The sequence below is a fragment of the Danio rerio genome, chromosome 7 (genome assembly GCF_049306965.1).
Source record: "Danio rerio strain Tuebingen ecotype United States chromosome 7, GRCz12tu, whole genome shotgun sequence".
NCBI classification, from domain to species: Eukaryota; Metazoa; Chordata; class Actinopteri; order Cypriniformes; family Danionidae; genus Danio; species Danio rerio.
The window spans coordinates 68546887-68562815 of NC_133182.1; the positions used below are offsets into that span (position 1 = coordinate 68546887).

The 15929-nt window shown below is 35.9% G+C and overlaps 1 protein-coding gene across 2 annotated transcripts in view; it reads left to right on the plus strand.

Moving 5' to 3' along the window:
- The window catches only part of gramd2aa (GRAM domain containing 2Aa), an 88216-nt gene that overhangs the window by 54292 nt on the left and 17995 nt on the right, over positions 1 to 15929 (plus strand). For both annotated transcript variants that reach the window (XM_005166601.5, XM_009303477.3), the window contains exons 5-9: positions 2582 to 2685; positions 5569 to 5667; positions 8707 to 8778; positions 8884 to 8946; positions 12569 to 12746. In XM_005166601.5, coding sequence (XP_005166658.1) covers positions 2582 to 2685; positions 5569 to 5667; positions 8707 to 8778; positions 8884 to 8946; positions 12569 to 12746 — 516 coding nt within the window. The remainder of the gene's footprint in view (positions 1 to 2581; positions 2686 to 5568; positions 5668 to 8706; positions 8779 to 8883; positions 8947 to 12568; positions 12747 to 15929) is intronic.

Sequence of the window (15929 nt, forward strand, 5' to 3'; positions counted from 1 at the left end):
ACAAGAAAGGGTACCAAAAGGCAGAGCTACACGCGCAGCTGAACACTATTCGTTTACAGCAGGGTTTTTCAAAGTCTAAGACAGTGGGCCTCCCTTTTGACACAACTTATCCATTGGCGCCCCCCTCCTCCCAAACACTCACCTACACGCACACACACACACACACACACACACACACACACACACATATATATATATATATATATATATATATATATATATATATATATATATATATATATATATATATATATATACAGTACATATAAAGACACAGACAGATGTCAGACTGTTAACTCACTTTTATCATCATTTGCATGAAAGTGCAATTATTTACAGAGTAATAACAAGTATTTTAATATAACGTTTTTAAAACTAGGATGATGGTTCAATATGAATAGAACAGATTCATCATATCGTCGTCTTTTGGGTTTGAGCCCTGAACTTGAAGGCTTTGAATCGGGGGGTCTCAGAAACTGATCCATTGTATTAGCAGGCATATACCCGGATTGGCAGGCTTGCCAAACAGAAGCGAATTCACAGCTATGGCCTTCTGGGTAAAAAAGGTTTTCTTATTTTTGACGTATTATTTTTTTTAGCTTTGTTTAATTAAATTGTTTAAAAAGAATAAAAAATACATATAATAATTAAACTTAATAATTATATTTTTATTATATAATATTTTTTCCCGCGCCTCCCCTGACATGCTCTGGCGACCCCCAGGGGAGGCGCGCCTCACACTTTGAAAACCTCTGGTTTACAGAGATACGTCATTTGCTTGCGCAAATGTCAGAATAAAAAAAATTGCATGTTAAAATACACAGCGAGAGATTACAACGGAATTATATATACATATAACAATGAACCATGGTCGACCCAGGCTGAAACAAACTTTGTCGACGTCTTGATGAACAGCCACAAAGCAATAGAGCCTGAAGTATGAGTCTGAAGCGAGAGCGTTGTCGCTTTCTTGCTTGCGCTCACCGCGCGTCTATGTCTGAAATAACAAACTTCTTGAGCTTATAATAATAATGTCGTGCCCTTGATTATTGACGTGCTTTTGAAACCCGATCCTATTAGACACTGACAAACGCGAGAGTGAAGCGCGGAAAAGAAGGAGAAGCCGGGGAAAAGAAGGACATTATTTCTTCAGCAAACGTGAACAAACTGCCTTGTTTTAATTTTCTATCTTAACCTTTTGGACTTATATGAACTGGGCATGATGGAATGACTCTCTAACAGAGGCTACACATGCTGCTGAAGATTACACTCACAGATGAGAGGTTTTCACTGACTGTAGGCTATATTTTGTGTTGTTTTGAATATAAATAAGGACAAAATGTATGATGTGTGTAGTTTTTCTGTAGTTGGGAACATAATGGAGATTGTAAGGGTCTGTGTGTGCTCATATATGTTCATTTATTTATTTAATATAATTACAGACGTTACAGTAGGCTATTTTGCACTGTCATTGATCTGCAGTTATAATTTAATCCTGTTGATAGAAAAGTTAGTAATAAATATTTATACACAAGTGTTTATGTGTGTAAAGCATCTGTTTTGTGAGAAGTGCTTCTCATTTGATATGTGAGCGACCTGTACAGCTTTAGACATTTTCTCGAGCGAGAATGATGCGACTGAAACTTTCTATCATACACTATGACCACCAAAAGGGTACTCTTGGTAGTGGAAACGCAAGCCTGATAAAGGTGACCCATACCAACCCGAACCGAACCCGAACCCTAACCAGTCAGTGGACACGAGGCATATGTGGATCATGACGATCCATTGATGCAGAAGTATGAATCAGCCTTTTGTCATATTCAAATCATGTTCATAAAAAGCTAAAGATTTTCCATAAAGTCTGTATCTCTTCGAACTAAGTTTGTCATCATTACGTCAAACTGTGTCACTATTGTAACCTCACGCTGACCATACCACTTCACATGGCAAAGCACCACCTATAGATCGAAACTATTTATTGAAAATATATTATTTTTGTGGGCCAGTTTTACTAAAATCATCTTTAAATATGTTTATTAACTTATTCTAATTCTATCATTTCCTCTCACTTCTCTTGTGCTTGTTTTTGTTTGTTTACAAGTGTAATTAACAGTATATTATAGTGTAACAGCACTGAAGCTGTTTTTATGAAGTTTACATGTTCACAACTTTGCCTATTTGATACGTAATCTACAATATTTCAAAATCGTAATATTTATGTGGTCATAACTTAAGTTTCATATAATAAACATTTTTACTTAAATGATTCAATTAGTTACTGTTAGTTAATTAGTTAGTTAGTTAGTTAGTTAGTTAGTTAGTTAGTTAGTTAGTTAGTTAGTTAGTTAGTTAGTTAGTTAATATGCAATCTTCTCATCCATTTTAGACCACAGTGTATTACTTGTTCATTCTGATTTTTAATAATATTGTGTTGTTGCCATCCATGTGACATTGGGATCAGCATATTAACCACCCTGAGTTCAAATGAGACGTCTGAATTTGCTGCTTTTGTTGAACCTTCACTTGACAGTATCATCTTGCATCTCTTGCATAAGTGACCTTGTGACCTGTTCTTTAGTGTACTCATGCGCCCTGCTCAGAGATATCCTCCTGCAAGGCCGACTCTACATCTCACGAAACTGGCTGTGCTTCTACGCAAACCTCTTTGGTAAAGACATCAAGGTGAGCATCACATCTTCAGCGTATGATTGTAGTCCCTAAATATGTGACTAAAAGGTGGCATTTGTGCAAGTTTAGTGTAGCTTTTTAAGATTTCATTTGAAAGCTGAACATCAAATCAAATGATACTTTTTTTATATTGTGGTAATAACAAATCCAGTGTACCTTGTAATAAACATTGATTCAGTATAATTAAAGAATGTTCTTAAAACACAATGTAAAACTCACATTTCAAGAGAAGAAGGAGGCAGGAACTGCTGAATGTTTCAAACTGTTTTTAATATTTAATAAGCAGAAAACAAAATGCCCTCTCTCGTCTTCCACTGTCGTCACTCGTCTTTTTATCCTTCTGGAACTCTTCTGTGAGACTAGTTTAATGCACAGATGATGCTTGTTAACATTTGTGGAACAGATGAACACTTTCCGTGACTGAGCTGTTTGGTGACGCTGGGTGGTTATAAATATTCACGAATTTCCTGTTTAGTGTTAAAGTCGGCATAAAATTAAAACTAATTCATTTTCATATATACTCTACATGACCTGACTAAAGTCTAGTCACCGATCATGGTTGTAAGAGCAATAAATAATAATTTGACTTCTAATTTGAAAAAGTGGCAGAAGGTAGATTTTTCAGATGAATCATCTGTTGAACTGCATCCCAATAATCACAAATACTGCAGAAGACCTATCGAAACCTGCATGGAACCAAGATTCTCAGAGAAATCAGTCATGTTTGGTAAAGGAAAATATCATGGTTTGGGGTTACATTCTGTATGAAGGCGTGCGAGAAATCTGCAAAGTGGATGAAAACATCAACAGCCCGAGGTATCAAGATGTTTGTACTGCCCATTACATTACAAACCACAGGAGAGGACAAATTCTTCAGCAAGATAGTGCTCCTTCAGCATCAAACTTCAAAGCTACTTAAAGCAAAGAAGGTCAAGGTTCTCCAAGATTGCAAATCCCAGTCACCAGACATGAACATTCATGAGCATGTCTAAGGTACGATGAAGGAGGAGGCATTGAAAATTACTCCAAAAAATCTTGATGAACTCTGGGAGTCCTGCAAGAACCCTTTCTTTGTCATTCCAGATGACTTTATTAATAAGTTATTTAAGTCATGCAGAGATGTATGGATGCAGTCCTCTAATCTCATTGGAGTCATACACAATATTCATTCTTTTTCCACTGCACTGACTTTATATTCTATACTGTAAATTATTTCTGTTAAGTGACAAGACTTTTGTTTGAGCAAAGTCAGACCTTACTGTACTAATTAAATATTTAGAAATCCAAAGCAAAAATCTTGCAATTTCATGCCCATTTCAGTTAGATATATGTCATGAGATAAGGTAAAAGGACAATCTTAACTTCCATTGTATGCAGTTTGTAATATTCTATGCATATATGAAAAGTTATTTTCAAACCGTAACATCATCTGATGCTGAAAATCAATTAACAAACAGTAAAGTCATGAATATTAATGTCTTGCCAGTGTCATTGAATTTCTTAATTGTAGAAAATAAAAAAATCTTGTCAAAAAGATATTATTAAATATATTATGGGCAGCACGGTGGCAAAATGGGTGGCATGTCCACCTTAAAGCAAGAAGGTTGCTGGTTCAAGCCACGACTGGGTCAGTTGCCATTTCTGTGTGGAGTTTGCATGTTCTCTCCGTGTTCGCGTGGGTTTCCTCTGGATGCTCTGGTTTCCCCCTAAGTCCAAAGACATACGGTACAGGTGAATTGATTAGGCTAAATTGTCAGTAGTGTATGAGTGTGTATGGATGTTTCCCAGTGATGGGTTGCAGCTGGAAGGGCATCCGCTGCGTAAAACATATGCTGTATAAGTTGGCGGTTCATTCCTCTGTGGCAACCCGAGATTAATAAAGGGACTAAGCCGAAAATAAAATGAATGAATTACTATTATATATTATATTAAATATGATATATTAAATATTATTAAAATAATTGATAAATAAATGATGGAGCACTGAATAATAGAAAAAAAAACATAAAAAAATTTTGTGCCTGTTTGATTCAAGTGTTGCTGGGTTTATTTCACAGTTTACATCAATGCAGAAATGTTGGAATGATCCAGAATGCAACCAAAATCTGGTTATTTTCTTTGGTTTTTAAGGTTGTGCAATTTTAGCATTTTATTATCAAGACAACCCTTTGGGCAGCTTGATGTCAACACAACATCAAATTGACATTTATAAGTCAAAAACACATTAAAACTGCTAATTCATTTAATGACGAAACCTTGATGTCCATTTGACGTCAACACATTGATGCCTTTTTGACCACTTAAATGATGTTACAAAAAGTATTCTAACATAATGAATGTTTTATTCATCTGAAAGCTTCCATTACAAATTGACACCGGATTCAGGATCTCCACAATGCATGTAAATGGCCTTGATATCAAAACAACATCAAATTGACGTCTAACATTATCGTCAAAAAAAACATTTGATTACATGACTGTCCTGAAATAAAATGTTGTGTTTTTTGATGCCAACATTAGATGTCAATTTGATGTTGTTTTGGCATTTATATAGTCAATTAACATCAAGTTGATTTGCATGATTTATTATGGGTTTTTTATGATGTTTTGACATCAAGGAGCTTGTTGGAAAACTTACAGGGAACACCAACATAGAATGAATGTTTCGTTTACTTGTGGCATTGTACCATGTTGCAGTTTAATGTACTGCATTAAGTGTAATGTTATATTATTATTCTTTTATACACCATGTTATTTAGTAATTAGATGTAGCTTATCCAATTTTAATCCTTGAGTGGGAAAATGTTATGTGCAAGAATTCGTAACTGAAGAAGGTTTTCTTTTCTTTTTTTTCTATCACTTTCTTTTACCTCTCAGGTGGCCATTCCTGTTGCGTCGGTTCGGTTGGTGAAGAAACATAAGACAGCAGGTCTGGTTCCTAATGGCTTGGCTATCACCACAGACAGCAGTCAGAAGGTGCGTTTCCACTGGGTTCCAGGTCACCGGCCGGCAGATTGAAATACATAGCTTAGTCAGCATATGCTGCTCTGCTGCAAAACTGTGAAAATGCAAATTGATGCAACACTGAGATTCCAGGTCACAGTGTGAAACTTTGTCTTTAGTCAGCTTTTTTTTTCATTAGTGAAGTACTGTATCTGATTCTCTTCAGGGATGTAACTGGTTTAGCAAGGAAAATCATCATTTAGTTTCTTACACTGTAAAAAAATGCTGGGTTCCAGACAGTTGATTTGTGTTGGGACGACATGAAGGAATTAAGTTAAAAGTTTTTGACTCTTCTAAAGCATAAAAATAGCAAAATATGTTTGCAAATATTTAGGAAACATGCTAAGTGAACATGAAAACAATGCTGTAGTCTGATATTCTGCTTTAAAAATGTGTTATGTGCCGGAACGTCTGTCTTTGTTTTGGTAATTTAACCCACTCAATGCCACTTTAGCCAATCATATTTCAGCACCCCGGGTTGCCTTTGTGTAAAACAGCATATTTGATTAATATCCTAATAAATGATTATGCAACCTCCAGTGGGCAGTAGCAGCCTCCGAAATAAGACACAGATTCTGAGTTCCACATGAGTTGGTTATTACTTAGCAAACAGCATACACATTACAAACATAAACATTAGATGAGCAGGTTGCATTGTAACCCCGTGTCCTAACATCACATTACCTGACGAGTTTTGCAGTGATAAGCAATTTGGCTGTTTGCAACAGATAAAACATGACAAAAAATTAAATACAGCCATTCAGAAGCACAGAATAGTGCACTCACTGCACTCCAACAAAATTGTAAGATTTATAATCTAATTAATACATATTAAACCTCTTTAACATTGTTAAATGTACATGCTGAATCACTGATATGTGTTGGTTAACACTGAGTCACTGTTCTAAAATTTAATTTCAAACTGTTTATTTCATTTTTTAAGATCTGAGATCTGATTCTGCTTTCAGTCAAATGGCAATACATGTCTAGTGCAATGGTATTCAAACACACATTATTAGCATTTAACACTAAATAAAAGCACACAAGATGTATCTGGGGTGATCATTGTCAGTTTTCTGTTGTTCAGCAGCAAGAAATACATTCTAAAACATAAATTTTAGGTGTTAGTCAGAACAAAAACTACCTTTAATATGGAAAATATTCCTTCTATAGCTGTTGCTTTTATTTAGAACATGATTTAAATCCGCCTTTGTTGGTGTCGTCAATCTGGCAACCTGCTTTTGCATGTGTTGTGAACCAGGAGTGCAATACCTAGTTCAACCACTGGGTGTCAAACTTACATACTGCACCTTTAACTTATTAGTTCTTACAAATTTTGGTGAATTGAACATAAAATAATTAAGTTGTACTTCAAAATGATCAAGAATTTTGTTGGCTCAGCTTTTTTTTTTAAATAAGTAGTTTGAGTAAACAGCAACTGTTAGTTTTAGACTGTAGCTGTTATTGTGGAATATTATTGCTCAGATATTCCAGACTTGTAGATTTTGGTGAGAAACATTTAAGTTATTATAGAAAGCTACACATTTCGATAGTAGGATCTAGAATTTGAAAACAGTTTGGGAATTTCCCATTTGAAAATCATGGTAAGAGTTTTTGTTTGATTGTTTGCATTAGCTATCATTTCATTTCAGTACAGATTCCGCAATTACAATGTGTTGCCAATGTGCTGCTCAGATAAAATGGACGTTTTTTTTCTTATCAAGTTTGTTTGAGTTATTTTTCATAAATGAGAACAAAAACACACCAGGCGTACTGTAGCAATAGTAAAAATATGACCAGCAGAATCAAGATTATTTGTCCTCAAACCTATTTGATAATGAATGTATGTGTTCATACTGATATTTACTTGACGTTCATTGGCATCTACTGTGATGTTCTATGTAATAAATGGTCCAGATGATTAAGTACCAGGCATTTTCCATTCAGATTCAATTTAAGCTCAAATTACTTTTGCTTTTACATGGGCATTCCTTTAATTCTTGTGAATAGTGAGTAAATCTAGTTATCAAAGGCTGAAGAATTCTTATTGTATTGTAAAAGCAGTACAAAACAGACACTGACAAAAACAATGTATTGCGGCCTTGATGTGCACATAATAAAATCCAAGATAGGCAGTTGTGCCTAGTTGGAAACCAAATTCAGAAGCAAATAAAGCTTAAACACTGACTGGCATCAAAAATCTAGATAAAATGTGAATACTGTAAAGCTGGACATCACTGGGAATCTCAAGGGTTTCATTTGTTTTGCATTAATCCATAAAGCCTTTGACCCTTATGAGATTGGCTTTCACACACTCTTTGTGTTCTCTAAAAGGATAAACCTTTTCCTGGTAGGGAGATTATGCGGCTGCATTGTGAAATTAAACTAAAGTGCTTTGTCATAATCTGGTTATGCCCTCCAATAACTGTTGAAAAATCTAAAAGCTAAAACTGATTATCACAGAAGTCTATGTCTCGCAACATAGAAATCAAACGTTATTTTGGTCAACAGAAACTTTCATACCTACTGAAACTTGCCATATTTCATAATAATTATATTATTAAAATACTTTTCACATTTAAAAAAATCTAAGAAACTGGTTCTTCTAAGAAATCGCTTTAAAATCATATTGTATGTTGGAATAGCCAACATTCCCTGCCTTCAGTTTATGAAGAAGCTGTGCAACATGATCTCTATTTTTTGTTATACTTGTCTGTATTTTTTAAAGGTTCAAGATATTCTGAAAGCATATTTATACCAGTAGCAGTTTAAACACCACACTGAAAAAAATTATTCAAAAGATGATTCCTTGGATTTACTCATTTTTTTATGTTTAATGGTTGTAAACAATTCATTTGGGCTGAATTTAAACAATTAAATTAAGTTGAACATTGTTAAATTTAATTTGTTTGTTTAAATTCAACACAAATAAATTGTTTGCAACAGTTTTGCATGCAACACTTTTTTCAGCGCATGTATTCATTAATATGTTTGTGTCCATCTTGTCTGCAGTACGTCTTTGTGTCTCTATTGTCCAGAGATAGTGTATATGATGTGTTAAGACGCATCTGCACACATCTACAGGTGAGAATTTACTTGGTATCTATAAGTTGTTGAGTTGAAAACAATACGAAAACACTAAGAGCCTAACGCTAAGTGTGTGGTGGCCATGCTGCTTCTGTCATTTAGGTCAATGGGAAGAAGATTCTCAGTCTCAAGCAGTACATGGAGGAGCCCAACTCTTTATCTCTGGTAGGTTTGAAAATATCCATTGGTCTTGTTTTATAGGAACCTCAAATCTACCAATCTGCCCAACCACGTAACATTTTACATGCAAAGTTTTCATCCTACACTCTCTGAAATAAAAAGGTATGTGAGCTGTCACTGGGGTGGTACCTTTTAAAAGATACAAATTTATACCTAAAAGGTCCATATTAATACCTCAAGGGTACATATTAGTACATAAAAGGAAAAAATGTTCCTCTTAAAATTGTAAGGTAATGATACATACTTTTGATATACCAATATGGAGCCTTTAAGTACAAATGTGTACCTTTTGAAATGGCACCACCCCAGTGACAGCTCGCGTACCTTTATTTCTAAGAGTGTAGAATAATAATTAATCATCTATAATATGATTGCATTTTAGTTACAAAAGCCTTATTATTAACCACCAACAAACTGCTCAACCACTACTCTACCAATTCCATTACCAGCTATGTTTAGGAAACTCGAACATCGCATTAAACGTTTGCAAATAAAGCACCGTTTCTTTCCAATGAGCCAAAGAGAACAAAATCATCAATTCCTTATAAACTGGAGCCAAAAATCTAAAAGAAAAATGGTAATTGCTGCAGTAGGAGAAGCCAAGGTGTGCCTTTTTTTCTTATATTATAAATTGCTTGCAACTCAGAAGATGAAGACGAAACGCTATGAAAATTCTGTGTTTTTGGAAGCGTAAACCACTCTATGGAATTGCAGCCAATCAAGAAAGTTCTCAGAGATAATTATACTGAACCAGTTTGATGACAGACTTTGGTTAAGGGATTTTAGAATGACCAAGAAACTTTACACTGTCCGTTAATGCCATCCCACTGCACCCTTATTTATCATCACATGATTTAATAAAGCAAAATCATGTGGCTTATTTGATTCACATGCTGGAATATTCTAGTTAAATGTGTTTCCATTGTAGTGTATGCACATTTATTCTTATTGGATAAAAAGTTTATTCTGCTCTAATACTGCGCATTAGTTTATTATATAAACAGTTGAAGTGAGAATTATTAGCCCCCCTTTGATTTTTTTTTCTTTTTTAAATATTTCCCAAATTATGCTTAACAGAGCAAGGAAATGTTCACAGTGTGTCTGATAATATTTTTTTCTTCTAGAGAAAGTTTTATTTGTTTTTTTTTCGGCTAGAATAAAAGCAGTTTTAAATTTTTTAAACACCATTTTAAGGACAAAATGATTAGCCCCTTTAAGCTATTTCTCTTTTCGATAGTTTACAGAACAAACCATTGTTATACAATAACTTGCCTAATTACCCTAACCTGGCTAGTTAACCTAATTAACCTAGTAAAGCCTTTCAATGTCACTTTAAGCTGTATAGAAGTGTCTTAAAAAATATCTAGTCAAATATTATTTACTGTCATCATGGCAGAAATAAAATAAATCAGTTATTAGAAATGAGTTATTAAACTATTATGTTTAGAAATGTGTTGAAGAAATCTGCTTTCCGTTAAACAAAAATTGGGGGGGAAAAATAAACGGGGGGGCTAATAATTCTGACTTCAACTGTATATACAGTACACAGCATTTCCATTAATTATTTTTAATGCAAAATAAAAAAAAAGTGCATAAAAATAGGTAGATGGGAATATCTCATAATACCAGACAGTAAATGGTTGTTTATATACACTGTAAAAAGCAATTATTTGACTTTACTTAAAGGGCACCTGTTTTACCTCTGTTACAAGATGTAAGATAATTATTTGGTGTCTCCAGAATCTGTCCGTAAAGTTTCAGCTCAAAATACCAATCAGATAATTTACTGAAGCCTCCAGATCTGCTAGTTTGGTGTCTGAATACAGCGTAGCTGTTTTTGAAGCCTGTGGCTTTAAATGCAAATGAGCTGCTTCTCCCCACTCACCATTCCTGCTTTTCCTGCATTATGTCAGATAAACAGCATAGTAACAGACACAGATTCAGATGAAGCTGAAATACAGCTCATTAGTCAAAAAGTTTATTTGATGTATTTGTGGTGAAGTTTATTCAAGCCTTTCTGAAATGATGAGTCTCACACAAATGCTGTTTTGCAGTACACATACATACACACACATATTAGTGTTTACTGACACCATGCGGCTGTGGTGATTATAGCAGTTAAGAATTACAGCGATTTTACTGTCTTTATTACAAATATGCTGTTTTAAAAACATTTTAAACCTATAAACCTTATAAAAATCAGAGTTGTAACATGTTTTAATCCCAGTTTATTTGTTTTGTGGACATTTGTTTACGTGTTATTATAGAAACATGGTGCCTGTAAATCAATTCGGTGGGTGGGGAAAACTGCAGTCCTACATCACAGTGCAGTGGGCCTCAAAATAACTGGGATTTGGGTCCTATTTCAACATCAGTAAATAAAAAAAAAGACTCATAGTGTTTCTATCACTCCAATATGACAGTGGACACACTATACCTGCACACAGTTCTGTCCAAACAGCTTAGAAAAATAGATTTTTTATTATAGGTGTCCTTTAATAAAAGGGAGTAAGCCCATTGTATTTCAAGCTATCAATTGACTTTACTTTAAAAGTTAAAAGTAAACTCATTACCTTCAATTTATTAACTAAATGAACCAACCCAGGCTCATTCTGAAAACGTAGTGCCGTGGACGTTTCTGGAGACCGCGAAATAAGTCCCGGGAGGTACGTATGGCTGCATTTCATTTTTTTAAGAGAACGCTACGGGGCGGTGCGACGCTGTTCCCTTTCGCGCTTGCCGGCTGACCGCTTACCTCCGTGTGGAGGGCTTTCCCGCTGCAATCAGTTTTTCCGGTCAGCTCATCGTGTGCGTCGGCGGACTTTAGATGCAGAGAGGAGGAGTTGACCACGGTGAGCGGGTTCGAGGCCGGGGAAGAGCGGTTCCAGAAATCAGGTAAGACAAAAACAGAATCCAAAAACTAAAGTGAACGAGTTCATAACAGGGTGAGAACGTGGTGAAATCTGAAAACGTGGTGAAAAAAAACAGACGAGGGCTTTTCTTTTTCTAGACGGCTTTTCTAAATTGTTGCTCGGTTTTAGGGAAGTGAGCGGGCGGCCGGGTCAATCGGTAAAACTGGTTGGGTTTAGGGAAGGAGGAGGGTGGGTCAGCCGATTGGCCGGTCGCGCAGTCAATCATTCGGTTAGTCAGACAGCGGCCTCTGGTGGGTTGACGCCAGAACAGCCCGGGCGCTAACGGCACTCGCCAGAGACGTTCGAGATATGATAAAGTGCACACAGCGGCCTCTCGCGGATTCGCGAAAACATAAACTGCACAAATACGTATCTCCCGGGACGTATTACGCGGTCTCCAGAAACGTCCGCTGGACTACGTTTTCAGAATGAGACTGGGTTGCAACGAACTGTTCATAATTATAAGAAAAATAAGTCAGGTTAACTCAATAGTTCCAAGCTATAAAAGGTTTACTCAATTTTAAGTAAAGTCAACTTGTTGCTTTTAAGCCCATTGGGCTTATTCGTTGTACTCAAGTTAAGTAAGTAATCACTTTTTACAGTGCACAATGTGTATGTGCAAAAGGTATTTTCTTTCAGAGCAATTCATTCATAGTGAATGTTAGTGTAACCTGTACTTGTGTGTGCTGGTGTAGGATGAGTTCCCCGTCCCTGAAGTTTTCCCTGTGCCAGATGAGTTTCCTCCAGTGCTGAAGTGGAGGAGGAAGCCGTCAGTGGTCTCTGTGGCTTCATCTTTACCTGACTTACTGGGAAACTCAGCCAGCAGCTTGAGTGCCGTAGATGCCCCATTCCAGACAGACAAACCTCTTGAGGGTGAGTTTTAAAAACGATTCCATAGTCATAACACCATTTAAATTTTCACTATATTGTGACGTACATCCAATTGAAACTGTCCTGAAATGAGAAGAGTGTAGGGCAGTGCATGATTTTGTCCTTTGGGAACTGATTGGAACATTGAAAGAGAGTCATTGCTAACAAATGAAAGAAAAATTGACCAATGGATAAAAGCAAGGCAGAAACGAGACATATCCCCGCCCTAAAGGCATTCCATGTGACCAGAAATAAAGAAAAGTTGTTTCCAGAGGTCAGGAAAGGTTATGGTATTTGTTACAAGGTTAAATGATTAACTAAATAATGCATCACACAGACACATTATTTATAACAAGCATTGCTATGTACATAGATTTTTTTTATTTTATTATGTCTTTATTCAGTACACTTTGATAGTCCTGACTTGCTTTCTGAATTTATTTATTTTTTGTTTTTGTTTAGCTGTCAAGCTGTTTTTGTCTGAATTAACATGATAGCATCACACAGTTGCTGCAGATTTGCAGGTTACACATCCATGATGCAAATCTTTTATTCCATAAATTCCCAAAGCACTTATTTACAGTATATCAATACTGTATATTATGTCACAGTATAATCTAATAAATGCTTTCAAAAGATTAACCAAGACCTATTTGTGGATATCTGTTGGGTGTGTAAAGCAACAAACTTTAACCACTGAGACATTTGAATGGTAAGGTTGCAGAATTAATCAAACTTAAATAGACATCACCTTGTTATATTTCATTTGTATTAGGGCATGTGTATTGTTAGAGGTAATCTCATGTTAAAATGTTCAAAACTCAATTCGGAAAACATTGTTGCACACTAACATGGTGCTTTTTTTTACCCTGAATGATATAGAATTTTACATAATCAACTATAATATGTTTATCGAGCTCCTGATGTTAGTGTTTCCAGACGAACTTGAATTGAACAATTGTCCGATTGATACTTTGTCAAGTTTTTATGTTGAAAATTAAAATATACAGCTTAACAAAGTGACTTTTATTGAAATTTTTAGTAACAATAAAATGAAAAAAAATAATAATAATAATATAGAGAAAAAATAAATATGTCATTTTTTGTATTATAATTTACATGACAAAACGTTATTTCAAACTAATAAAGCACAGCAGAGCAAAGCCAAAGTGGCATTATGGAATTAAAACATGTAAACAGTGGTGGAAAGAGTACTGAAAAATCATTCTCAAGTAAAAGTACCATAACTTGCCTAAAAATGTAGAGCAAGTAGAGTAAAAGTATCTGTTGTTAATATTACTCAAAGTATGAGTAAAAAGTAGCCTTTTCAAAAGTATTCATGAGTAGTGAGCATCACGCTGTAAAAAAGCTGATGCATTTACGTGTAACTTGTGCATGTGTGTGTGAACGCAACATTCTGTAGTGCATTAATTATTGCAGACCCACAACATCAAAGGCATTAATATTAGGTTTGATTTAGTTCGATGTCTGGTGACCAAAATTCAATGTCTTGCCAGCGTCTAAACACAATGTTATTTTGATGTCTAATAACATATAATCTCATATTAAAGAAATGTTATTGTAAAGGATGATAATTAAACTATATTGACAAAAATAAATGTAAGCAAAAGTAAGCAGGTAAAATACCACGAGTGATAGTGAAAGGATGATCACATGCCTGAGAATAATTAAAACGAAAGCAGTGACTGCTGCTGTTGCGTACAAATATATCATATATATATATATATATATATATATATATATATATATATATATATATATATATATATATATATATATATAATATATATATATATATATATATATATATATATATATATATATATATATATATATATATATATTTTTTTTTTTTCAATCTTGAGCTCTTAAAAGCAACTGGACTTTGGGTACACGAGCATCGTTTTTTGTCTAGTCTTTTTTCGAAGAGAACCGAAGGCAAGTGAACGGAAAAAAGCGCAAGTAAACGGGAGCGCGCGTGCTTTAAAGTGGCGCGCATCACATCACCTGTGTGCGCGAGTAATCATCCTCTCATACGGTATTCACCTGCTTTGTCTCGCGCGAACACAGTTGTTTTCAGTCGTGCTTTTTCTCGATTCTAAGATCACATTTGCACGCATATTGGGCCATCCTTATTGTCAAGTCGAACCCTGCTTTAAGAAAACCACAATGTAAAAATTATTTCCAACCTACCAAAGTGGCTAGAGGGAGCGGCTTTCTTACCCGCCAAAGCTGAAATCTACCCGCATTTGGCGGGTTGGCGGGTGTTAATGTAAAGCTCTGGTTATTATATTGTTATTTCAGTTTTTATGCTGCTGTTAATAATAATTGTAAAAAAAACTATGTAACACAAAACACAATTTACATGCAACTTTTAAGAAAAGTTATATTTTACAGAGTAGATCATTGATTGCATTTATTAAAATGTCAAGTACACAATCACGAAACAAATATCATATGTTCCCCTTCGGTTAAGGAAATTCAGTGCCATAGAGTGGATTGATTGAATCCACGAAATGGAAGGATTCGGTTCAGAAGCCGCTTGTCTGAAAGAGTATTGAACGGGCCAATGAATGCAATGAATTGGCAGCGTAAGCTTGCACAGGTGTACTTCATTGCCAATTATCCCAGCATATAAGCACACCTGGAGCGAGCAGACGCCATCCTTTTCGCTTCAGAGACTTTCTGATCGAGTCGATGAGGGTTCCTCCTGCTGTGACCAGCGATTCTGAGCGAACGAGAGCATTCTCCCGGTCCAGAGTGTGTTCACGCAGCGGCAGACGGTCGAGCTGGGTTTCTCCCTTGCCTGGCGTTCTTTGGGTCCGGTCCTCCAGAGCGGTGCGTATAAAGTTGCAAACTTCACAGAAAGAGCAACACAGTCGTGCAGCAAGTCCTTTTCAGGACGGCGCTCCGACTGTGCGTTTCTGGATGCGGTGGTTTCCTGCCCTCGGATGATGGGCACGAGCACTGCGTTGCATGTCTGGGGGGTCCAGCATGTTAATGCGCTGCTCGCGGGCAGTTCATGTCGTCATTGCGATGCCATGACTGTTGCGCAGTAAAGATCGCGGCTAGCCTTTGCAAAAGGGCGAACCACCCCAGTTGTCCCCTGCTCTGCAGCGGGCACTCGGGCAGATCTGAGGGTTTCAGCGAGAGATAATCCGTCGC